This window comes from Globicephala melas, chromosome 3, assembly GCF_963455315.2.
Source record: "Globicephala melas chromosome 3, mGloMel1.2, whole genome shotgun sequence".
Classification (NCBI taxonomy): Eukaryota; Metazoa; Chordata; class Mammalia; order Artiodactyla; family Delphinidae; genus Globicephala; species Globicephala melas.
Window position 1 is genome coordinate 26,490,083 of NC_083316.1, and position 25,126 is coordinate 26,515,208.

Consider the following 25,126-nt stretch of genomic DNA (forward strand, 5'->3'; position numbering starts at 1 on the left):
TTTTGCCCTCCAGGAGATATCTGGCCATGTCTGGAGATATTTTTGATGGTTAAACTGTGGAGGAGGTGATGTGTGCTACTGGTATTTAGTGGGTAGAGGCCAGTGATGCTGTTACATAAAGGACAGCTATCCACAACAAAGAATTATCCGAAGAATGTCAACAGTGCTGAGGTTGAGAAATCCTGCTCTAAGGTACAGAATTTACAATGGAATATCTATTATTTTAGATAAATTTTCCAGGTTTCAGGCAGCAATTCATTACACACATTTCTTTTTCTCTTAAAAAGTAGCACATGTTGCAAAAGGAGACCTAAGTCAGATGCTTTGCAATCATAACATTTAAACCTCAGAGAGACAAAAAGTTTCTAAAACTGTAAATCAAATGAATCTTCAGCTAAAGTTAAAATAGCATTTACTTTAATTTTTAAATTGAGAGCCTATATCACATAAAACCAGGCCCACAAATGTTAGCAAATGAAAACGTTTTTGTTGTTTTAGGTTCTCTTAAGTAATACATTCACAATCACACTTGCTAAATCTGTATTACCAAGGCAGAAAAATGCCTTCTTGAAAAAAGGAGAGCCCCAACAGTTATTTACCTGACCATAAGTTTTTTTTTTTTTTTTTTTTGGCGGTACGCGGGCCTCTCACTGTTGTGGCCTCTCCCGTTGCGGAGCACAGGCTCCGGACGCGCAGGCTCAGCGGCCATGGCTCACGAGCCCAGCTGCTCCGCGGCATGCGGGATCTTCCCAGACCGGGGCACGAACCCGTGTCCCCTGCATCGGCAGGCGGACTCTCAACCACTGCGCCACCAGGGAAGCCCTGACCATAAGTTTTAATATGAGCCAACAGTTAAGAATAGCTAAGAAAAAAATACCTGACGTAAGCTGAAGCTGCACTAATAAACTAGAGTGTTTGATTCATGGGTTATAGTACAGGGTATTCTTCACTGGTATGCACAATACCAAAAAAAAATATGGCACAGAATTAAAATCTGGGGCCATCATATTTTAACTGTATTATGGAAAACACTGATAATTAGGATGTGTTCAAAGGGAATCAATATGAAGTTTATAAGTATGGGTATTATTTCACATAAAAGTAGAGGACCTAGGGACATTCAGTCTAGAAAAAGTGACCTTGGAAGATATGATAGCTGCCTTCTAATAGAAGAGACTTACTCCATGCTGCTCCAGAGAACAGAACTAGAACCAATGGATGGAAGGGTGGCAGATTTCAGCCCAATATGAAAAAGAAAAAAAAACAAAAACTTAGAACAGAGTCCAAAGAAACTCTTATAATTTCTATTTGGATGAGGTTTTCCACATTTTGATACTAAAATTAGCTAACATTTCCTACATATATGCCAATTATAAGACAGGAAAAGGGAAGTTTAAACGGTAATAGTGGGAAATTGGTTGGGCATTGACATTTTCAATGGATAATTCCACGTCCTTAAGAAAAATTCCAATAACATATACTTCTTCAAAATTCCTAGAACTGAGAAAAAGAATTATGTTTAAAATATAAATACACCAGTTCTGCAAAACTTGTATTTAACATTTACTGATAAGATTTCCCACGTAGAGGCTACATGGTTATGTAAAATTCAGACAGTCTTGAATTCCTATACTCTTTTCATTCATCCCACTGCTCTTTATCGAGTATCTGTTCACATTTCATGATCCCCAAGACATGTCCTATAGGACAAAAAACAAAAGTTGGAGTAGAATAGGAATGTCAAGTACACTAGGCAGGCAATTTGACTTAAACTGCCACTGATCTTTTTTTTTTTTTTGCGGTACGTGGGCCTCTCACTGTTGTGGCCTCTCCCGTTGCGGAGCACAGGCTCCGGACGTGCAGGCTCAGTGGCCATGGCTCACGGGCCCAGCCGCTCCGTGGCATGTGGGATCTTCCCGGACCAGGGCACGAACCCGCATCCCCTGCATTGGCAGGCGGACTCTCAACCACTGCGCCACCAGGGAAGCCTGCCACTGATCTTTAAAAGTCCATGCGACTCAGGAAGGGATGACCTTGTGCTCTGGTTTATGCTTATTGCCCCAGCATAATTATTAATAGTATTCTCACTCTCCTATGTGTCTCAGTTTGAACAATAAATTTTATAGTCACCCTTCCCAGGAATCATATAAAAAGATGCCAGCGCATTTAGCAATTACCATAGACATCCCTAGGGCTGTCTAACCTAACTTGCTCTGTAGAGCCAGGTCCCTAACCATCATCCGGGCTGGAACAACATGCTCCACCAAAGCATCATGAAGAATGATGATCCAGTCCCAGTTCCCAGGGGGTCAAGGGCTAGGGCAGCTGACTACTATTCAGAATAAAGATTCTCTGATTTGTTATCTTAGACCCATCTGGGAAATTCTCTTCCAATTTCAAATACCTTTAGGAAAACTGCCTTTCACATGACATAGATGACTACACTGGACTATAGCCGTTCAATTAAGTATCAAGTAGCTAAGTCTAAATAAGTAAATTAATTTTTAAAAATTCAGGTCAAGTTCAAATTAGTTTACATAAAAATTAGTCTTAAGTTGAAACCGTTCAAATCAAGGTTTTTGCCTAGTCTGGGGTGTGAGAATAAAAGGTATTAAATTATATCCCTACATAAAATGTAAGACTTTTAACTGTCTTTAAATGATTTCTTAAATAGGGAATTCCCTGGCGGTCCAGTGGTTAGGACTCCGTGCTCTCACTGCCAAGGGCCTCAGTTCAACCCCTGGTTGTGGAACTAAAATCCCACAAGCCGTGTGGCCAAAAATAAATATATATTTTTTAACTTAAATAGAACAGGACATAAAATCCCAAATCTTGTGCCATTAAAAATAATTTGTGAAATATGAGAAGATTTTCATTTACTAAGCATCCAGTAGAGCAGAAGCTTTTACTTAGATGGTAATATCCTTTTGTGAATAAATTAAATCATATCAGCTTCAGTCAGTTTTAAACTGGGACAAATTAAATAATAAATTATGAAACAAATATATAAACAACATGGGTAAGAAAGTTTAAGAAACAATCAGACAGGGACTTCTCTGGTGGTGCAGTGGTTCAGAGTCCGCCTGCCGATGCAGGGAACACGGGTTCGTGCCCCGGTCTGGGAAGATCCCACATGCCGCAGAGCGGCTAGGCCCGTGAGCCATGGCCGCTGAGCCTGCGCATCCGGAGCCTGTGCTCCGCAACGGGAGAGACCACAACAGTGAGAGGCCCGCATACCACAAAAAAGAATCCACCTGCCAATGCAGAGGACACGGGTTTGAGCCCTGGTCCGGGAAGATCCCACATGCCACGGAGCAACTAAGCCAGTGCGCCACAACTACTGAGCCTGCACTCTAGAGCCCGCAAGCCACAAATATTGAGCCCACATGCTGCAACAAGAAAAGCCACCGCAATGAGAAGCCTGTGTACCGCAATGAAGAGCAGCCCCCCGCTCGCCACAACTAGAGAAAGCCCGTGTGCACAGCAACGAAGACGCAATGTCACCAAAAATAAATAAACAAACAAACAAACAAAAAGATACCAAAAAGAAAAAGAAACAATCAGACATAAAATGGAAGGGTATTTCTCTTGGCGGTGGGAGGCGGGGGGGAGAGTATTTAGGAAATTATTAATATTGAAGAGTAAAAACATCCTTCATATTTCTGAACTTAAGCTGGAGGTTAATGGTCTGCTCCCTACTTGCTTACCAAAAAGTGAGGCCAGCCAGAAGCCTTACCGAAATAAACAGCCAGCTAAAATCACCAGATGTTTAAAGAAAACCTACTATAAACTGCAAAAGAAATAAGAATGAACCCATGGGAAATGGATATCTCAAAGCAACAGATAAGAATTTTAAAAATCTCTAATTTGTATCCATAAAACAAGAATTTTACACTAGTTAGAAGATAAAGTTGAAGGACATGGACAAGATAAAGACAAAAGAAAAGAGAATGGATAAATATAGCAGGTCTAATATTCCAACAAAAAGGAATTCTAGAGTAAAGAAAAAAAGCAGATGGAAGAAATTAAGAAATTTCCCACTATTGAAGGGAGGCCCGTATTTTCAAATTCAAATATCTACGGAGTATAAAACAGAAATGAAAGAACAACACTGAGAGACATATATTGATAGCATTTCATAACACAAGACAAAAAAAAAGATCCTTTAAATCTCCGGGAGAGAAGAAAAACAGATCACCTACATACAAGTAAATGAAAATCAGACTTACTGATAACACCAGTGGCTGGAGGCCAAAAGGGTAATATCTTCAAAATTCAAGGGAAAATGATTATCAATGTACAATTCTGCACCCAGTTAAACTATTAACACAGAATAATGATTTTGACATTCAAGGTATGAAGGAGTTTACCTCCCACATGCCTTTTCTTAGGAAGCTACATGAAAATGTACTTCAGCAAAAAATAAAACAAGAAAGATATAATGGGATCCTACACACAGTGGATTCAAACTCAGGAGACAGATAAAAGCCCAGGTCGGCAGCTATGCAGCAGGCCCAGAAAGGCAGTAAGTTTATGAGACTGAAATCAAAGGAAGGACAGAAGCCTCCAGGAGAAGGATGTCTAGGAAAACAGATGACTGGACAATAGACAGCAGACCAAGAGCCTGGGAAAATCTCATGATATAATCAAGGCACCAAGAAGATTTGTGTAAAAAAGGGTAATGAAAGACTTCAGGAAATATGAAACTGCTCAAGAAAAGTCATGATCTCAGTTGAGCAATTAGTAGGGTGTAAAAAAGGAAAAATCTGTTTGAAATTGACCCTGCAAAAATTCTCTATTAAGTGATACAGGGTTGTAAAAATGGAATACATGAGGAATTCTAATCCTAGAACAGTACTTGGTTCCAGAGTAAATACTATTTACAGTCATAATAATGAAACAGTTTTCTGCTTTAAGGTTTTAGAATCAACCTAAATCACGGAAGATAAACTATGATTACAGAACACAATATAAGTGTTATCACAAGGAAAACGAGAGCTGAGTTGGGGGATGGGGTGGAGAGAGAGGGAAAGTAAAGCACAAGGGTTTCAAGATTCTTAGAGAGTACCAAGATACTGTCTACCTTTGATGGAACTAGAATTGGTGTGTATTGTTTGAAGCAACAGAAATAATCATTATCACTGAATCTGGGAGGAGAAATGAGAAGCATGAGAGAGTATGTACGAAATCCTAACCATGATTGTAAGAAATCAAACTATAATGCATAAAGTTGATAAATTAAGACATAAAAAAGCAGCATACTATTTAGTGATATGGAGGTTAGAAATAAAACCAAAATGCGTTAAAGGTGGGGAACTGGGAGGCAGGGAGAAGGAAAATAAGGGACTGTTGTTTTCATTAAGCCCTTCTATACTATTTTTAATTAATTAATGCATTACTCTGGGAGTAATGAAAGATAAGCAGAAAGATATCAGAATAGAATTCTCAAGCTGGCAACTTCAATGACCAAAAAACCAACCCCGAATTTAAATACTCCTTTTTAGTTATCCCAACACAACTCTAATATCTACATTTCTGGCCTCAACCCTAATCTGTATCCAACTTCAGGCCCATCTCTAAGTGCTTTTGAATTCCATTAATATGACCTGGCTTCATACTACACTACTAAATTTATAGTCACTACTGAAATTAAAATAACTTATGTGTACAAATGGCTCATCCGCATAAGCGGTATCCTACACCTCCGTTAGTTTCTATACAACAGTGGTTCTCAAAATGTGATCCAAGGACCGCTGAGGGTCCCTAAGACCGTTTCAGAGGGCTCAGGAGGTTGGTTCTCCCTTTTCAATTACAGATTGCCTTCATATATTTTAATCCAAACAATTTACTGCAACAGACAATGCAGAAGCAGGTATGAGAATCCAACCATCTTAATTGAGATACTAAAAAGATTTGTAGAGGCGGCTTCCCTGGTGGCGCAGTGGTTGAGTCCGCCTGCCGATGCAGGGGACACGGGTTTGTGCCCCGGTCCGGGAAGATCCCACATGCCACGGAGCAGCTAGGCACGTAAGCTGTGGCCGCTGAGCCTGCACGTCCAGAGCCTGTGCGTCCGGAGCCTGTGCTCCACAACGGGAGAGGCTACAACAGTAAGAGGCCCGCGTACCACCACAAAAAAAAAAAAAAAAAAAAAAAAAAAGATTTGTAGAAATGTTAAACAATGCTTCTCATCTTACTACTTTTTCAGTGGTTGGAATATAGTTATTTTGCATAAAGATATTTCTGGTTAGCATGTAGTGGTATTTTTACTATTTTAAAACAATTTAATAAATATTTTAAAAATTTCTAAAATAGTAAATATTATATAATCTGCATAAGCAAAAGCTTTTGGGGGTTTTTAATAATTAGAGGTTAGAAGGGTCCCCAAACCAAAAAGTTTGAGAACCACCATTTTACGATACAGAACATTAACTTAGAGTCTGTAATGGTATTCACCATTCATTTTCCTGCTCTTTACTTACTGCCCCTTTAAGCAAAATGTTTCCTTCTATCTTATGACATGGAAACAGTACTTGTTCTCTGGTAAAATGAGCACTGAAAAAGTGGCCAGAGCCCCAAGTATGCTGCCTACAGCTGTGTAATAGTCTTATCTAGGGCTCCAAATCTCCTCCCAGTTTACCTGGTGTGCTGCTGTACAAATATTTTCTATGTTAGCAGAGACATCAAAGGCATAGGGAAGTAATGGCTTAGAATTTTGGAACTCCCACACAAAACTAACAGAAGATGAATTAGGAAAAAGCTCACTTCCCCCTTTAAGGGAGAACTGTAAGGAAACTTTCCTGTTTCAGCCTTGGCTCCAAGTAAAAGAGAGAAAAGCCTCTCCTGATAATTCTTTTTTTTTTTTTTTTTTGCTGTACGTGGGCCTCTCACTGTGCAGAGCACAGGCTCCAGACGTGCAGGCTCAGCGGCCATGGCTCACGGTCCCAGCCACTCCGTGGCATGTGGGATCTTCCCAGACCGAGGCATGAACCCACGTCCCCTGCATTGGCAGGCGGACTCTCAACCACTGTGCCACCAGGGAAGCCCTCTCCTGATAATTCTTAACAAAAAGCCAGCACTCCTCTACTTTGGGCTCTGGAATTCACATTAGCTGACCAGGAAAACTAACTACTTGGTTTGGCGTTTATTTATTTATTTATTTCCTTCCAGGTACCACAAAATGCTCATTCCTCTCTAATGCTACCATGTTCCAAAAAAGAGGAGATCTCAATCAAAAATCACAAACAAAACCCATAAGGAAACAAGATACTAGGAGCAAGAGTTTGGGGAAAAAAAAAAAAAAGACTACAAGTATTAGTATTGGATACGAAATATAAAATAAGTACACTTAAAGAGACTATGAAAACCAAGACCAAGAACTAAGAGTTCAATCAAAAACAACCAGATGAATTAAAAAAAAAAAAACAGAATTTCCAGAAATGAAATACAGTATATAAAAATTATAATCAGAAACTCAGAAAGGCATTATGTAACTGATTAGACATAGCTGGCAAAAAAAAAATCTATAAAAATTACTCAGAAGGCACACAAAGAGATGAAAGATATTAAAGAGGTTAAAAGACCAAGAGAAAAGAATAAAAAATGGTAACTTACAACTCATTGGAGTTGCAAATGAAGAAAAAGGGAGAGAGGAAACATCTAAATAGAATGTCTGATATAACAATCCTCAGATCCAGGAGCCCCCAACTAACCCTAAGTAGGATTAAATAAGGAGTTCTCACCAAGACGCATCTGAGTGAAACTGTAAACACCAAAGAGAGAGAAGCACGAGTAGCTTGAGGAAAAAAAATCCCTAGAAACTAAGTGATGACTTCTCAAGAATGAGAAGGGTGAAATGAAGATATTTTGAGATTAAAAAACAGAGAAAAACCAAAAAAACATTGTTATCAGTAGACCCACATTAAAGGACATTCTCAAAGATTTACTTTAGGAAGAATGAAAATGATCTGAGGGAATGAATATTAAATAATAATAAAAAAAGTGGTAAATACGAAGGCAAATTTAAATACTAGCTATATAAAAGAATAATTTTGTTCAACAACAGTTGTGGGGTTAAGAACATCTGAAATATAGTACAACAAAAGCACAAAAATCAGGAGTGGACTGACCAAAGTTAAAACATTTTAAGTCCTCGTATTGTTTAGGAGAATAAAGGTGATGATTAACTTTAGACTAAGTGAAATATGCTAAATTTCTAAAGGAACCACTATAGGACAAATGCGGAATGTTTCATTTCTGAAAGGCCATGAGGGAAACAAGTCTCAGGCAAGAAAATGTAGGCAGCTCCTGTCACTTACATTATTAAATGTGCTTTTACTCCCCTGGAAAACACACTTTGTATGTGTTTGTTTCAATTTTGCATAAAATGGTAAAGTAACTGATAAAACTTTTTTTCTGTCTTTCTCTTGGCACACAAAACAAAATTTAACCTTTCCATTAGTCCAAATTTAATGCTCAACATTGCTGGACTTTTCTAGGTCAAATTATGGCGTTTTATGTATCTACAAAATCACTGACAAATTTATCTTTACATTTAGTATTTTATAATGTTGAGAATGATGAAAAATTAAACTTTCTCATGGAATAATCCCAAAGACAAACCACCTTTAAATATTCCCTAAACTTGTTATTGTAATGTCATGCTCCCATTAACCTTCACAGTGCTATTAAAACAATAACTGCATCATTGTAGAATTTTAGAAGAAATTTAAATTCAGGCTCTATTTTCTTCTTAAAAACTAGAACAAATAAAATAACTAATCCTAAAATTTCTACCAACTCTTTAGATGGGTAGACTACAAGGGAGGGAGGGTGGTTAAATAACATATGAAAACCGTTGACAGTTTTCTTGACATCTTTTAACTCTCAACATGCCAGGAGAAATATCATTTGGGTCCATTGGACCTCTTACATTTTCTATATTTTTGAGGTCATTTGACAATTTACATAAGAATAAGGGATAATGAAAATACTATTAGAAAATTTTAAATACAGAGTACAATAAACCCAAATTTTTATTCCACATATACACAAAATGCACCATGTTCTCTGAACATAACTGCTCATCAACTTTCATGCATGAACATGGAACATGTCCATCCCATAAATGCTAATTCCACATTTCAAATATTTTTCTAATAAGTTCTAACCCGCCATTACTTTGGGTTCATCTTCCTGCATTTGAATTGTCAAAATGCAATGCTTAAAAAAGTTTTGAAATGTTTTATGGCTCATATTTTGTTGAAGAGAGATGGTCATCTACTTTGCTCCATAACTGTAAAACATTATCAGTTTTTTCCTTTGGAATGATCTAAAGAATTTTTAAAATTTTACACCATCTATTTCCTTCCAACTACCTTTGTATACATATCTGCCTTAAGCATCTGTCCACTAATGAACCATATCGAGTAAATTTTGGTTCACAAACATCACAAAACATGAAAGATTTCTGCCACATATACTTTTAGCAAAATGGGATGTTCTGGAACTTGTCACAGAATATTACATAATGAAGTTCTTCCTGTTAACTAGATGAGAATACCTTACTTTCCTTTTTTATCCTTATAAATATATTTTTCACTCACTGATTCTTCAGTTTGAAAAAAATCATCTAGGACATTGTATCTATAGACTCTTAGGCTGAGATTTTGCTTATACAATTAATTTCACCATTATCATTTGTCTAGAGTGGTGCTATTTTTGTATTTATCTTATTTAGCTAAGAGTTGTCAAATATCGTCTTGTGTTAACTTTCTTCCCTTTGCCAGTATGAACAGAGAATTAGTAATTCTGACTCCTCAACTGTGTTGAAGGAAAACTAAAAGCCAACTATTAAAGACAGCATCTCTCCTTTCTTTCATACCTTCTTGATAGACAATGCAATACTTTAGACAATGCAACATCCTCCAATTATTTCACTATTTTACTATCCTTTTAGGTCAGTGGTCCCCAACGTTTTTGGCACCAGGGACTGGTTTCGTGGAAGACAATTTTTCCAAGGACGGGAGGGGGTGGTTCAGGCACAGTATCTTTTCCCAGAAATAAAAAATGAATTAAAAATTTTATTTTCATTTAATCCATCTTCAAAAACAGTGCTTCCAAATACTTTAAGCCCATTTAACCTCTAGAACACTCAAGAATTTATCTGTGGATAAACAACTGTATAGCACAGGGAACTATATTCAATATCCTGGGATAAATCATAATGGAAAAGAATGTATACATGTGTATAATTGAGCCGCTTTGCTATACAGCAGAAATTCACACAACACTGTAAATCAACTACACGTCAACAACAGCAACAAAAAAATTTATTTGAATACTAAATTCGACTACAAGACCTATCTTATGCGAAATTTTATGCTTGTCTTTCTGTAGCTCCAAACGATCAGATTCTAGTTTTTCTATACTGGCTGCCCATGAAAATTATACCAAAGATCTTGCTAACTATCAATCCTTTATCCAGCCTCTCTAAAACCCTAACATTGCTGATTACTCCATCTTCTTTTGGTTTTTATGAACACTACATTCTCCCAGCTCTCTGCCCACCCCGACCCTGTCTCAGTATTTGCTTCTTTCTTTGCCCCTACTTTAAACACAGATGTCCCCCAAGTTTGTAACCATGGCTTTGTTCTATTTTTTTTCCCACTCATTCAAAAAACGTTTACTAAATGTTTGATGTACGACAGGCACTGTACTTTCTCTGGTTTCATCCATGCTCACACCTATAATGGTGGATCACCACCATATGGATGATATTCGGATTTACACTACGACCCTTATCCCTCTTCTGAGCTCAATTTCCAAATGTCTACTCAATATGATATTAACATTGATGGAGATATATGTATGCAGGGGCTATTCTGAGCACTTTACAAATTTTATCTCATTGAATTCTCAAATCACAATGGAGACTGTAGAGGCCTCCAGGGATGCTGATAGTGTTGTTTTTTTGATTGGGTGCTGGTTATACAGGTGTGTCCAGCTTATGACATTTCATCAAGCTATATTCTTATTATATGTGCAGTTCTTTTTATATATACCATACTTCGACGGAGAATTTTTTTAAAATTTCAATCCTATGAGGTAATTATTAGTATTATCTCTAATTTACAGATGAAGAAACTCAAGGACCAAAGGACTGTTTGCCCAATGTCACATGACAAATAGTAGAGGGATCCTGGATTCAGCTCAGCTAGCCTGACTTCAGAACCCACCAACTATCAACCATATCAAGAATTTAATTTAGGTAATTCCCTGGCAGTCCAGTGGTTAGGACTCAGCACTTTCACAGCCGAGGGCTAGGGTTCAATCCCTGGTCTGGGAACTAAGATCCCACATGCCACACAGCGCAGCCAGCGGGGAGGAGTGGGGGGTGGATTTAATTCATTCCTATCTTGGTTCAACACATTTTGTCTAAAATGACCTTCCCTCCATTTTCAGAATTAAAGACCATGAAGCCTACCCCAAACTCCATAGTCAGAATCCTCCAATTCCCCATTTTAGTATTTCATTAAAACTCAGTTATGATCGCTATCATGGCATAGTTACCTGGAGGTATACCTGCCCCTACCCTCATCCCCCAGGAGTGTAAACTCCTTGAAAGCAGGGACTATGCATACTGTAAGTTACTCCCTATGAACGTATTTTAATGTATATATTACATGAGGAGACTAATACTAAAACAACAAAAAAGCCCAGTGTTCTTTGCTTCATTAATTCGCCCTCTGTAAGGATGAATTAAGAGCTGCACTGCACACAGCTTTCACAAAACACTAAGAAATGTTATACTCGGAACAACGAACCTAATTCTGATAGAGTGATGCCAAGGACAATGTTGTTGGCGCACTCCTCACCTTTAATCTCATTCTAGTAATTCTAACATACTTTGTCAATTACTACATTTATAAGCCCAAGGACTGTCTTCTGATTATCCTGATGGTGTACTTCTGAATAATAATTTGGTTGATTTGCTTTTTTTTGACAAATACCTCTACTTAAACAGCTATATATTCTAATCCAACTGCCCATAAGCATACATCTATTTCTGGGCTATTTTAAGCCAATGATCTATTTGTCTATCCCTCTACCAATACCACATTTTCCTGTTTAATAACATCTTTTGGTCCCCGCCAATACAAGACCTTCCTTATGATCTTACAAGACTGTCATGACTACTTTTGGACAAATACTCTCTTCACTATCAACATGAGAACTCCTTTATCAAGTTACCCCAAAAAGCCTGTTGTGATTTTTATTGCAATTACATTAAACATATAGACTACTTAGGAGAAAATTGATAACTTGATAGTATTGATTTTTTTCACTGCATGAACACAGCCCATCTTCAATTATTTGTCTTCTTGTATGCCCTTTATAGCCTACTGTATTTTTTTCTTAAAGTGTTTTGTATATCTCATTAGTTTTATTTCTACTTAATAGATTCTGTGGCTATATAAAAAGGACTTATTTGAAATTTGATAATCTAATTAATTCAACATTGCTGAAACAGGAGTGATCTTAGATCCAGAAAATTTGAACTCTTATTATTTCTCATATTAGTCTGTTGATTATAATCATGTTGCTTGCAAACAATTAAAAACTTGGAGGTCCCTATTAAACTGACACTGAAACTGAGGCCTCCAATTGATACTCAAGTACCTACTTTTAAAACATTTGAGATTATGAAGCTCTATGTATTAAGTGTATGATAGCCATCAACTATGGAGAGCTTTTAAAACCCTTTTAGTATTATTATACAAATCTCTATAGAAAACTAGTATTGGTAAAATGCCTACTGAAAATCAAGCACTAGGCTAGGAAGGTTTATATTTAATAACTTCACCTCAAAGCAAGTTAGCTGAGGAAACTGAGTTGTAGAAAGATTAGGTGACTTGCATAAGTGTCTAAAGAGATAGAGTTGAGATTCAAATCCAAAGCCTTTTCATTATAGTATACTGTGAGGCACGTTATAAAAACACAGTCAAGCATACACTTTAAGCATTCTATACAGGGCTAGTCTCCCTCATCCTACTCTTAAGGCTATTAATAACATATACAGGATATATATCATCATTGTAAAAGCACTAATCCTTTTGGAAAGAAAATTTTCATTATTTCAAATTCATTCATGCAATATGAATCCTAAGATCTCTGATTCAACAGTGGAGGAGCTGATATAATTAGCAGTTGCAGTAATTTTTTTTTTGGTAGAGCCAGTAAATTTCCATCACTAAGATCGGTTTCAAAAACCTGTTCACCTGGTTTTCTCACCATCTCAGTTAGTGATTACTTCTTTCTACCTTACTAGTGTTACTTTTATTCTTTCCTTCAAGATACAATATTCTTAACTCTACATTCAAATAAAAAGCAAAAAAGAGGAGGAAAATTCACTGGCCAATCAACCTACCCAAGTTATCTTAGTGATGTGAAAAGATACTTATCCTTTAGGAACAGATGTCCTAAAGACATCTCAAGAATCACTAGATGAGATGCCTTCTTTTGACTAACAGATACTTAATTTAAGCTAATGTCCAGACAACAGTCGAAATCCACTTAAACATTTATTATTTAACAACATTTGCTGAGATCCTAAGAATATGGGGGCAATTATTTTGTACCTTTATACAATCATTATAAAATTTTTGAACTCAATTAATTCTAGATATTAAAAGGGTAAAAAAATGTTGGCGAATGATTATTTTAAATAGCTAACTTTATTGAAGGTAGAATAACATTCAGATACCAATGATACACTAAGAGCTATAGATAGAACAAAGAAAATTAGTTTAAGCACAAGCTAAACATTTAGGTTATGCAGGTTAACAGACAAGCATCTTGAGTAGATAGAAAGGTGACAAGAAAGATATGACCAAGGCTTTTCTAAAGAATACAAGAAACTAGCTGTTTAAAACTCTCCAAGAAAAAGTTATGTCCTATTCATAGTGGGATATAATGGGATTACTTTAGTTTATATTACATATACATAGCATATTTGTTTATGCCACAAATCCCCTTCAAAAACTGAAGAACTCCTATGAGAACTTCTGTAAAACTGCCAATGAAGGAGACAAAAAAACTCATTTGATCCTATGATAGTTAATTAGAAAGTTTTTTCCACTGAGAATTATCTTTCTCACATTCTTTGCTACCGTAAGTTCTTACAACTGTTGAAATCATTTTTTTCAAAATTTATTATAAAATTAATGTCTGTCTAAAAGTTTTTAAGTATATCTTCTCAAACAAAAAAGGTACTCTACTGAAGTAGTTACCTATCTAACCAAGTTCCCTTTCTGCCATGAAGCCATTCCTGTTTTTTCATCATGCTTGAGATCTGCCTTGTCCTACACACCCCAAATTAACATTCTACCAGAAATATATACTTATAAACACAATAATTAATACTTAAAACCTTTCTGATTTTGTCACTGCCAAGGGGAAAAAAGCACATGAAAGGTAAGAAAAGATTACATTTGCAATAGTGGCAAATGGCACCAATAGGTTTATTTACTAGCCTTAAAAAAATACAGAAGCAGGAAGAAAAGCAATCAGTAGCTGATGGAACGTGTAGCACAAAGACTGAATAAATGCTTACCACAAAAATATTTATTATGTATTATACAAAAGAAAAACCTGGTTTATCTAAAGGTTATTAGTAGTAGAACTTATAAGAGATCTTTACAACATCTCTTAAAGAACTTTGATACTTAGTATGCCATTATAAATCTCAAATATTAACAAGCAAAAAGAAAGTCTAAATTTAAAATAAATTTAATCAAATACCTCACATAGTGGTAACCAAGAAAACTAAGAACCGGAATTAAATCTAGACTTAGAATAGTTACTCTCAGTTATCTGCACTCAACAACAGGTGAAGCAACTATTCACATAATCTACAGATAAATGTTTAAGATCTCCTTAAGTTTACATCCTTCAAAAAAAATTTTTTTGCAAAGTAAGCCTTGGTCTTCCATGTCTCAAAGTTACATTTTAATGATTTCCAGACAGGAAGAAAGATGAGCACCATCACTGCATTTTTTGCATATGCTTTTATTATTAATGCTATTTGTTCATCTTCCTTGAACCAAGGTATTAGCATTACTGGACCTGATTTCTTTCCATTAAAAACAAACAATTCTATATAGTATGTTATATACAAGGACAGAGCATCTTAACAATTAGTTTTGCCAATACATGCATAAATAAGTGATGTCAAAAGACTAGTCTTTTCTCATTAGACACACATATTAACAAGCAATTTAATACTTTGGATTGCTGTTACAGTTTACTGAAACTTTATAAGATTCAAAGCCAAAGAAAAACTAGGTACAGAAATTCTGTAATAGCTTCCTATACTGGGATAAAATACATACATGCAAATATTTGATCAAAAAATGATTATCTTTAAATTGGCATTTCCTCCCCTCATTTCTATCTATAGGTTTGCATTCGAAAAAATATTTCAAAACTGCCACAAAGAACAAACCCACTACATTTTCAGTAAACAGTTAATAATCCAACAAATCTATCACTCTGCCCACAGTAACAGAAAAATACTGTGTAAAACAATTAAAACTTAAATGGTTAAATACAGCCTTGTGTAGGACACACAGTACTTGGTAGCAGTAGATTTACAGCACAGTGCTGATGAGCTGTATCTTGTTTCCCAGAAAAAGAAAATGGCTTGATTTTTCTCTCCACGAAAATTATTTGCTCTTTATTAAAGTGGCTGGGACTTTGTTAGTTGTTTAATTATCACAATTTGTAAGTAAAGAATTTTTTAAAAGTTTGAAAAGCCCCAAGATCATGCCCCAATAATTTGTCATCTCAGTTCTTTTTCTGGAAATAAGCTTCAAAGTAAAAGAGACTTGTAAAAAAATGCCACATGTGTTCAACGCATTTGACAATTAGTAGAATATTAATTTCATCAATAAAACACATTTACACATTTTGATATCTCTTAAAAATCAATGGGGTCTTAAGCATTGAGTCATATTTTAACTGGTGGTGATTTTTTCAGTGATACATAAAATAATGATACCCTTCCTTTATAATAAATGCTATCTTATAATTCCATGAAATATGGCAACTCTGTTCCTCAGAATTACACGTTTTAACCAAAAAAGATAGCCCAATTTTACAGATGAGGAAAATGAAAGACCAAATAAGAGATGTCCCCAAAGTCATTAAAATCCGGAGCAAAAAAGACTGGAACCCAGGTCTTCTGGTTCCCAGTGATGTCCTTTCCTTTAGACAACCCGCCGCCTGAAGTGAATGAGGTGAGAAAACTACCTGGGTTTATTAACCAATAGCTAATTTACCTAGTACACAGATATCTAATATAATCTCTCTCTATAAAAAGCTGATCACTTAGGAGCCCTGAACGCTTACGGCCTGAGTCTAAAGAGACTGTCTCAGGCTGACTCAAAAGTAACAACAACAGAATCTAGTGTTTTTCTTTCTTTTGATAAGATATATAACGAAGTACAGAAACTTCAGAAATTAGAGCTTCCCTTAAGTAAGAGATTTCATAGGGTGCATTTCACGGCACCTCACTTGCACTTTTCATTTCCCTGGAGGGGAAAGACCCGCCAAGGGAAATTACTGGCCCACCTGGAGCCTAAACGCAACAGCCAGAACAAAGCTGTGGACTCATTTATCAGCACTAGAAACTTCGCACATCTCTTCCAGCCTACCAGCTACACAATTCACAGGTGGTTGGTGTGTTTACCTCTCTCCTTGAAGGGAGAACTAAAGGAACCAAACGAATGCGATGACACCCACAGTCTGTTTGCGGGGATCGGGTGGAAGGCCAGGGGAGACCACGGGACGCAGGAGAAGGCACCCAAGAAAACAACACGTTATCTGGGCTCGGGGGGCCGGAGCACCGGGCGAGGACCGGTGCCCGGGCGGCGGCGCGACTCCGCACTCCCCGAAAGGTGCCCTCGCCCACCGTCTCTTTCCCCAAGTGGGAGGGATATCGGAGGTGGGGACCGGCCCGGCGGGGGCGGGACCGGAGGCACCGCAGGGGCCGCGGCCTCGGCTCCCTCCCTCCCCGCCCGGCGGGGGTGGCGGCTCGGCTCCGAGGCCGCGGGAGGCCATTTTAGCTGCGGGGCCGCCAAAGGCCCGGGAGGCCCTCCGCCTCACCGTCTCCCGCTCCCGCCCCCACCGGGGCCGCTGCCCGCCCCGGGCCGGGCGAGGCCGCGGGGCTCGGCCTGCCACCGGCCGGCGCTCGGAGGGGGGGGGCACGGGGGGGCGGCGGGCGTGTGGGCGTCGTGTCGGCGGGATCCGGGCGGATGGGCGAGCAGGGGGAGAGGAGGGAGAGGGCGGGGAGCCGTTACCTATACTGGGCCGCAGCCGCCGCCGCCGCCGCCCCGCTGTGGGTGAATCCAAAGTAGTTGCCGGTCGCCATTTTGGCATCTTCCCCCAGCCGGCTGGGCACTGCGACGGGCACGGAGAGTCGGGTCCCATGGCGGGAGGAGAGGCGCGGAGGGGCAGAGACGCCGAGGGAGGGAAGGGGAGAGAGAGAGAGAGGCTCCGTGAGAAGCCGCCCTCGCCGGGCCGGGCCGCGGCCGCGCCGCCTCCCCCTCCCGCCTCGCACTCCCTCACTCACTCGCACGCCCGGGTGGCGGCCGCCGCCTCCTCCCCAGAGCCTGCCCCAACCCCCCGCGCCTCCCCGCCGCCCCGGGCCGGGGAAGGGGCCACACGGGGACCCCGACGGGGCACATTATACTCACCATAGGTGAAAGAAACTACAGGGCATATGGGAATCATGGGCTCGGGCTGCTGCTGCTGAACTCTGAACTCTCACCCGCTGCCTCCCTCCTCTGCCCCGCTCCTCCTCAGCGGAGAACAGACCGCCGCCTCCCGCCGCACTGCGCAGGCGCCCCCGCGCTCGGCACCCTGGGAGCTGTAGTCCCGCCGCCTTCGCGGCTCCGACGGGCGCGTGCCATGCCTCCGCCGAGGCGGGCCTGGGGCGCCCTCCGTGGAAGGCGGGCTTGGTCTCCTGCGCGGTGGTGGCGAAGGCGAGACGAGCCGCGCCGGCCGGGAGAGGGAGTCGGGGAGAGTGACCCGAGAGAGTGACGTCTACCAGCCTTTTCTTCTTACTTTTCACTTCTTTCACTTTTGCGTGTCCATTTGTTCTCTCCCTTTTGCCCTTCTCCATCGTGCACTTTTCACCAGGACTTGAGCTGGACTAATTTGGATTTTTCCTTATTTCTCGCATTCCCGGTTCTTGTCCTTAGCCTTTAAAGTGGAGAAGGAAAGACGGGGAGAAGAGAAAGAGAAAAAGAACGGCAGGTGTGCTATTGCGTTGGATACCCCTTCCGAGCACTTCTCTTCTGGTCCCTTCTCCCACCCGCACCCACCGCTTGACTCCTACAGCGTGTACGGAGCCCTCACAAAACGTCAGGCGCTCTTCTGGGTGCTGGAGATAGAGCAGTGAGCAAAACAAAGTCCCTGTTCACACGGAATTTACCTTCTGGGAAAGGGGAGGGTGGGCGGCAGGAGGTTCAGACAATAGCCAAATAAATACGATGTCGGCTGGTGATTGCAGCTTGAAGAATAAAGCGTGGTAAAGAAGTTAGAGAGCGAGAGAGGTGCTACTTTATGTAGGGCGTGGTTAGTGCAGCCAACGGGTAGAGTTGTGAAGGAGGTGAGGGGGCAAACCTAGTTGACAGTCGGGGGGAAAAGACAGAAAATGGAGGGTCCTAAGGCAGGCGTGCTCAAGAGCAGCGAGGGAGTTAGGCTGGCTGGAGTCGAGTGACGGGGAGTCCAGATCACAGAAGTCCTTGGTAAGAGTGGTGAATCTTTCATGGTAAGGACAGAAGGATACTCTCCCCACCGTGCAGCCGTGTCTTTGTTCCCTCTGCTTTCTCACTGTTTTGTCTTTACTTTCCCTGTGCATTTTCAACCATTCTCTTTCCTCCTGCAGTTCCTCTTCTGACTATTTCTCCCACCTTACATCTTTCCCGCCTTCCATCAGTGCCTAAGTGATCCATTTCACCTCTTCCTCACCTAGTCCACAGCCATCCCCCAGACCCTCTGCTACTCGCCTCTCTATTGGATCTGAGCTGGATATGAGCATTAAAAAGAAACACAAAGGGTGAATCAGAACTGACTCACTAAGTTTAGGGCCTTATCCCACCTTCTCATGCCAGAGCAGAGACAGTACCTCAGTTCTTATTTGTGCCAACCCTGCTCCCCCATACCTCCTAGAAAGGTACAGTTTCTAAAATCCTGTCTGAATTATCCTCTTATTCATTTCAAAAGAGAGAAAGTGTAGACTATTTGAGAAAAATCAATGTCATTGTTTTTCAGAATACCGATGTTTCTCCAGGCAAAAGTTATTTGTGCTCCAAGTGTGTTGCTAGGAAAAAAAAAAAATCTACACATAAGATATTAGAACTGCATTTTAAAGGTAATTTGCCTTGAACTTCACGGAGCAATCAAGCCTTCAAGGCGCTGACTGTAACTGCTTTGATAAATTTGCACTGTTAGTTACTGGGCTATTTGACTAAAACTGGAGGAGAAAAGTCAGGTGTTAATCACCCGCCCAAGAGGATTCTTTTCTGGCCAATTTTGTGCTTGGTTGCTTGGCAGGTATTTAGAGGATGGAAGAGGACTGGGCTGCAGGCACACCCCAATGAGCAGTCAGGTAACTAGAAAGAGGGAGGCATGCCTCTTCTCTTTGGTAACTGTTCCCAGATCTAAGGGTAGGTGTGGCAGCAGGAATGGCCTCAACCTGCCCCTGATTTGGGATTATTTAAGGAAGGAGTTTTGGACAGGGCTTGGAATCAAGAAAACTTGGGTCCTTTTCCTGGGCATTTAGTAGTGGAATGACCTGGGTACATTATTTAACCTTTCTGAACCTGTATGACAGGAATAACAATAACGCTCACGGGATTGTGGTGGGGATTAAATGAGGTAGCATTTCTGTAAAACAACAGTCATTCATATTTCAGCCAGAGTGATGAGTTCAAAATGAAAATCTGATCTAACGCTTCTGTGCTTCTCCCTCTTAGCATAAAGCAAAACTTCCATGTGGTCTACAAGCCCTGTGTAGTTTGTCCTCCCCACCTTTTCAGCATCTTCCTCTTTATTCTCTCCATTCCAGCTTCCTTGGCCTCCTATTTACCATGCTCTGTCCCACCCCAGGGCTTTGCATGTTCTCTCTGCCTAGAATGTTCTTCCCTCCTCTCTTCACCTAGTTGACCCTTGTGCTTCAAGATCCCCACTCAGGACTTCCCTGGTGGCACAGTGGTTAAGAATCCACTTGCCAATGCAGGGGACACGGGTTCGAGCCCTGGTCCCGAAAGATCCCACATGCCGCGGAGCACGTAAACCCATGTGCCACAACTACTGAAGCCTGTGCGCCTAGAGCCCGTGCTCTGCAACAAGAGAAGCCACTGCAATGAAAAGCCTGCGCACTGCAACGAAGAGTAGCCTCTGCTCTCCGCAACTAGAGAAAGCCCGTGAGCAGCAACGAAGACCCAACACAGCCATAAATAAGTAAATTTATTTTTAAAGAAAGATCTCCACTCAGTCAACTCCTCAGCCTCAGTCAATTCCCTGACCCCCTGAATGGATCAGACCCTTACTATGCTTCACACTTAGCTGCCTTTGTCACAGTTGCAATCTTACACTTATTGCGTGATTATTTGATTAATATGTACTTCCCCCATCAAGCTGCAGCTTGTTGAATGCAAGGCGCTAATATTGGGTGCCTGGTGATAGAACTTATTTAATGAATGAACCAGGCTGCGCACAGCTTAATCTTTCTTGGATGACTCAGAAGGCAGTTCAGGAACCTGTAGTATCTGCCTCAGCATCATCAAGAGAAACCTTAATTAGCATCTGAGGCCAAATGAGGAAATGTCAATTGGCAGACCCAGAAGAGGTGGAGCCAGCCTGAGAAGGCCTGCACCTAAACTCACCCAAAATACATGTTTGCCTTTCCTCACACCTTTGAGTCAAGAACTGGTATCCTGAAAGGCCTTCTTACAATACAAACATGTCAGCCAGAAAGAATAATATATAAGCTACTCTGTACTATGAGGAGTATGATAGTGAAAAAGACTCTGATGCCGGACTCAGCTGGCTTCAGATCTCGGCTCCGTAACTCACCTCTGTCACAACCTCTTTGTGCCTCATTTTTCTCCTCTGTAAATAGAGATGATGAAAGTACTACCTACAGCAGGGGGCTTAACATCATCCTAGATGTGAAGCTCCTAGATTAGTGCCTGCCCACTCTAAGCACTTTGTGAGTGTTGGCTATTATTCCAACCACCACCCATTCTTATTACAATCAAAAATGAGCCAAATGCAGGGGACACGGGTTCGAGCCCCGGTCTGGGAAGATCCCACATGCCGCAGAGCGGCTGGGCCCGTGAGCCATGGCCGCTGAGCCTGCGCGTCCGGAGCCTGTGCTCTGCAACGGGAGAGGCCACAACAGTGAGAGGCCCGCGTACCACAAAAAAAAAAAAAAGAGCCAAAGGTGAAAGACCAGGAAGCAGGCCCATCTAAATTCTTCCTTCCCCATCCTTTCTCTCCTTCTCTCCCCTCCCTTCCCCTCTGCTCTCCTCCTCTCCCTTGGAGGAATAACTCTGTGGTCTGGGAGACATGCTGAGAGATATTCTTTAGAATCCAGTTGAAGTTTTTTCTTGAGTTTTGGCCAATGGATGTTGGATGGTGGATAGATTGATGGATACATGAAGGCCTTTAAAAGGATTAAGGTACAAACTGAGAGCCGTGATCCAGGATCAGATAGTAGGGTAATCCACAGAGATAACATGTATCCTTGATAAACACAGCGACAGCTGCTGTTGTGAAAGGGAAATTTAGTGCAGAAGATGACGTATTTACCTCAGTAAGAGAGTTTATGATACAGTGGTTTCTTCTAGGGCCAGGTTTTTTTTTTTAATAAATAAATTTATTTATTTTTGCCTGCGTTGGGTCTTCATTGCTGAGCACAGGCTTTCCCTAGTTGCGGTGAGCAGGGGCTACTCTTTGTTGCGGTGTGCGGGCTTCTCATTGCGGTGGCTTCTCTTTTTGTGGAGCACGGGCTCTATGCATGGGCTTCAGTAGTTGTGGCACGTGGGCTCAGTAGTTGTGGCTCACGGGCTCTAGAGCACAGGTTCAGTAGTTGTGGCGCACAGGCTTAGCTGCTCCACAGAATGTGGGATCTTCCCAGACCAGGGCTTGGACCCATGTACCCTGCATTGTCAGGTGGATTCCTAACCACTGTGCCACTAGGGAAGGCCCTAGGACCAGGTTTTACGGGTTCAAATCCTACCTGCACCACTTACTAGTTGTGTAGATCTAGGGCAATTTATATAACCTCTCTGGACCTCAGTTTCTTCAGGAATTAATGACGCCTACTTTACATGATTGTTGTGGGCATTACACGAATGAATACATGTAAAGTATTCCTGGAGCATTACTTGGCACATGGCAAGTGCTCAATGCAATCCTTTGGTTAATACCAGACAGAATAGATATTAAAGGATTTCTTGGCATAGACAGTCAGTCTCTGATTTCTCTCACCCTATTATACTAATTTTTTTCAATTTAAATTTTTGAGATATAATTCACATACCATAAGATTCACCCTTTTAAAATATTCAATTCAGTGGCTTTTTGTAGATTCACAAAATTGTGCAACTCTCACGACTGTCTAATTTCAGAATATTATCATCACCCCAATAGTAAATCCTGTACCCATTAGCAGTCACTTCCTATGCTCCTCTTCTGAGTGGTTGGAAACCACAAATCTACTTTCTGTCTTTGTGGATCTGCCTATACTGGACATTTAATATAAATGGACTTATACAATATGTGGCATTTTTAGCTGGCTTCTTTCATTTAGTCTTATGTTTTCAAGTTTCATCTATGTCGTAGCATGCATTAGTACTTCATTACTTTTTATGACAATAATATTCCATTGTTTGGATATACCACATCTTGTTTATCATTCATAAGTTGCTGGATGTTTGGTTTGATTCCACTATTTGGCTATTAAGAATAATGCTACTAGATTGGTTCAAGATGGCAAAGTAGGGTGACGTGTGCTCAGTTCCTCTTGTGAGGGCACGAGAATCACAATGAACTGCTGAATAATCACTGAGAGGAAGACACTGGAGCTCACCAAAGAAGATACCCCACATCCAAAGACAAAGGAGAAGCCACAAAAGACGGTAGGAGGGGGACAATCACAATAAAATCAAACCCTGTAACTGCTGGGTGGGTGACTCACAAACTGGAAAACACTTATCAGTCTTCCCAACCTGGGGGTCTGGCAATGGGAGGAGGAATTCCTAGAGAAGCAGACTTTGAAGGCTAGCGGGATTTGACTGCAGGACTTCGACAGGACTGGGGGAAACAGAGACTCCATTCTTGGAGGGCACACACAAAGTAGTGTGCACATTGGGACCCAGGGGAAGGAGCAGTGACCCCATAGGAGACTGAACCAGACCTACCTGCCAGTGTTGGAGGGTCTCCTGTAGAGGCGGGGGGTGGCTGTGGCTTACCATGGGGACAAGGACACTGGCAGCAGAAGTTCTGGGAAGTACTCCTTGGCATGAGCCCTCCCAGAGTCCGCCATTAGCCTCACCAAAGAGCCTGGTAGGCTCCAGTGCTGGTTTGCCTCAGGCCAAACAACCAACAGGGAGGGAACCCAGCCCCACCCATCAGCAGACAAGCAGATTAAAGTTTTACTGAGCTCTTCCCACCAGAGCAACACCCAGCTCTACCCACCACCAGTCCCTCCTATCATGAAGCTTGCACAAGTCTCTTAGATAGCCTCATCACCAGAGGGCAGACAGCAGAAGCAAGAAGAACTACAATTCTGCAGCCTGTGGAAGGAAAACCACATTCACAGAAAGATAGACAAAATGAAAAGGCAGAGGACTTTGTACCAGATGAAGGAACAAGATAAAACCCCAGAAAAACAACTAAATGAAGTGGAGAAAAAGAAAAAGAATTCAGAATAGTGATAGTGAAGATGATCCAGGACCTCGGAAAAAGAACGGAGGCAAAGATTGAGAAGAAGCAAGAAAAGTTTAAGACCTAGAAGACCTAGAAGACCTAGAAGACCTAGAAGAATTAAAGAACAAAGACCTAGGAGAATTAAAGAACAAACAAACAGAGATGAAAAATACAATACCTGAAATGAAAAATACACTAGAGGGACTGAATAGCAGAATAACTGAGGCAGAAGAATGCGTAAGTGACCTGGAAGACAGAATGGTGGAATTCACTGTTGCAGAACAGAATAAAGAAAAATGACTGTAAAGAAATGAAGACATTAAGAGACCTCTGGGACAACACTAAAAGCAACAATATTCGCATTGTAGGGGTCCCAGAAGGAGAAGAGAGAGAGAAAGGACTCAAGAAAATATTTGAAGATATTACAGTTGAAAACTTCCCTAACATTGGATAGGAAATAACCACCCAAGTCCAGGAAGCACAGAGAGTCCCGTCCCAGGCAGGATAAACCCAAGGAGAAACATGCCAAGACACAGAGCAATCAAACTGACAAAAATTAAAGGCAAAGAAAAATTATTGAAAGCAGCAAGGGAAAAATGACAAATAACATACAAGGGAACTCCCATAAGGTTAACAGCTGATTTCTCAGCAGAAACTCTACAAGCCAGAAGGGAATGGCACAATATATTTAAACTGATGAAAGGGAAGAACCTACAACAAAGATTACTCTACCCAGCAAGGATCTCATTCAGATTCGATTGAGAAATCAAAAGCTTTACAGACAAGCAAAAGCTGAGAGAATTCAGCACCACCAAACCAACTCTACAACAAATGCTAAAGGAACTTCTCTAAGTGGGAAACACAAAAGAGGAAAAGGACCTTCAAAAAAACCCATAACAATTAAGAAAATGGTAATAGGAACATACATATCGATAATTACCTTAAACGTGAATGGATTAAATGCTCCAACCAAAAGACACAGGCTTGCTGAATGGATACAAAAACAAGACCCATATATATGCTGTCTACAAGAGACCCACTTCAGACCTAGGGACACATACAGACTGAAAGTGAGGGGATGGAAAAAGATATTCCATGCAAATGGAAATCCAAAGAAAGCTGGAGT

At 40.7% G+C, this 25,126-nt stretch overlaps 1 protein-coding gene across 3 annotated transcripts in view; it reads right to left on the reverse strand.

The window, feature by feature from the left end:
* ZFR (zinc finger RNA binding protein) overlaps positions 1 to 17,908 on the reverse strand; it is a 75,363-nt gene extending 57,455 nt beyond the window's left edge. For 2 of the 3 annotated variants that reach the window (XR_011377314.1, XM_070045131.1), the window contains exons 1-3: positions 17,754 to 17,908; positions 17,358 to 17,457; positions 1,182 to 1,205 (exon numbers count right to left, since the gene is read on the reverse strand). Coding sequence is in view for 2 of the 3 variants with exons in the window: in XM_070045131.1 (XP_069901232.1) it covers positions 1,182 to 1,205; positions 17,358 to 17,457; positions 17,754 to 17,790 (161 nt within the window). In the remaining variant the exon portion in view is untranslated. The remainder of the gene's footprint in view (positions 1 to 1,181; positions 1,206 to 17,357; positions 17,458 to 17,753) is intronic. The other variant, XM_030843649.2, reaches the window with a different exon arrangement.
* Between the last annotated feature and the right edge of the window lie 7,218 nt (positions 17,909 to 25,126).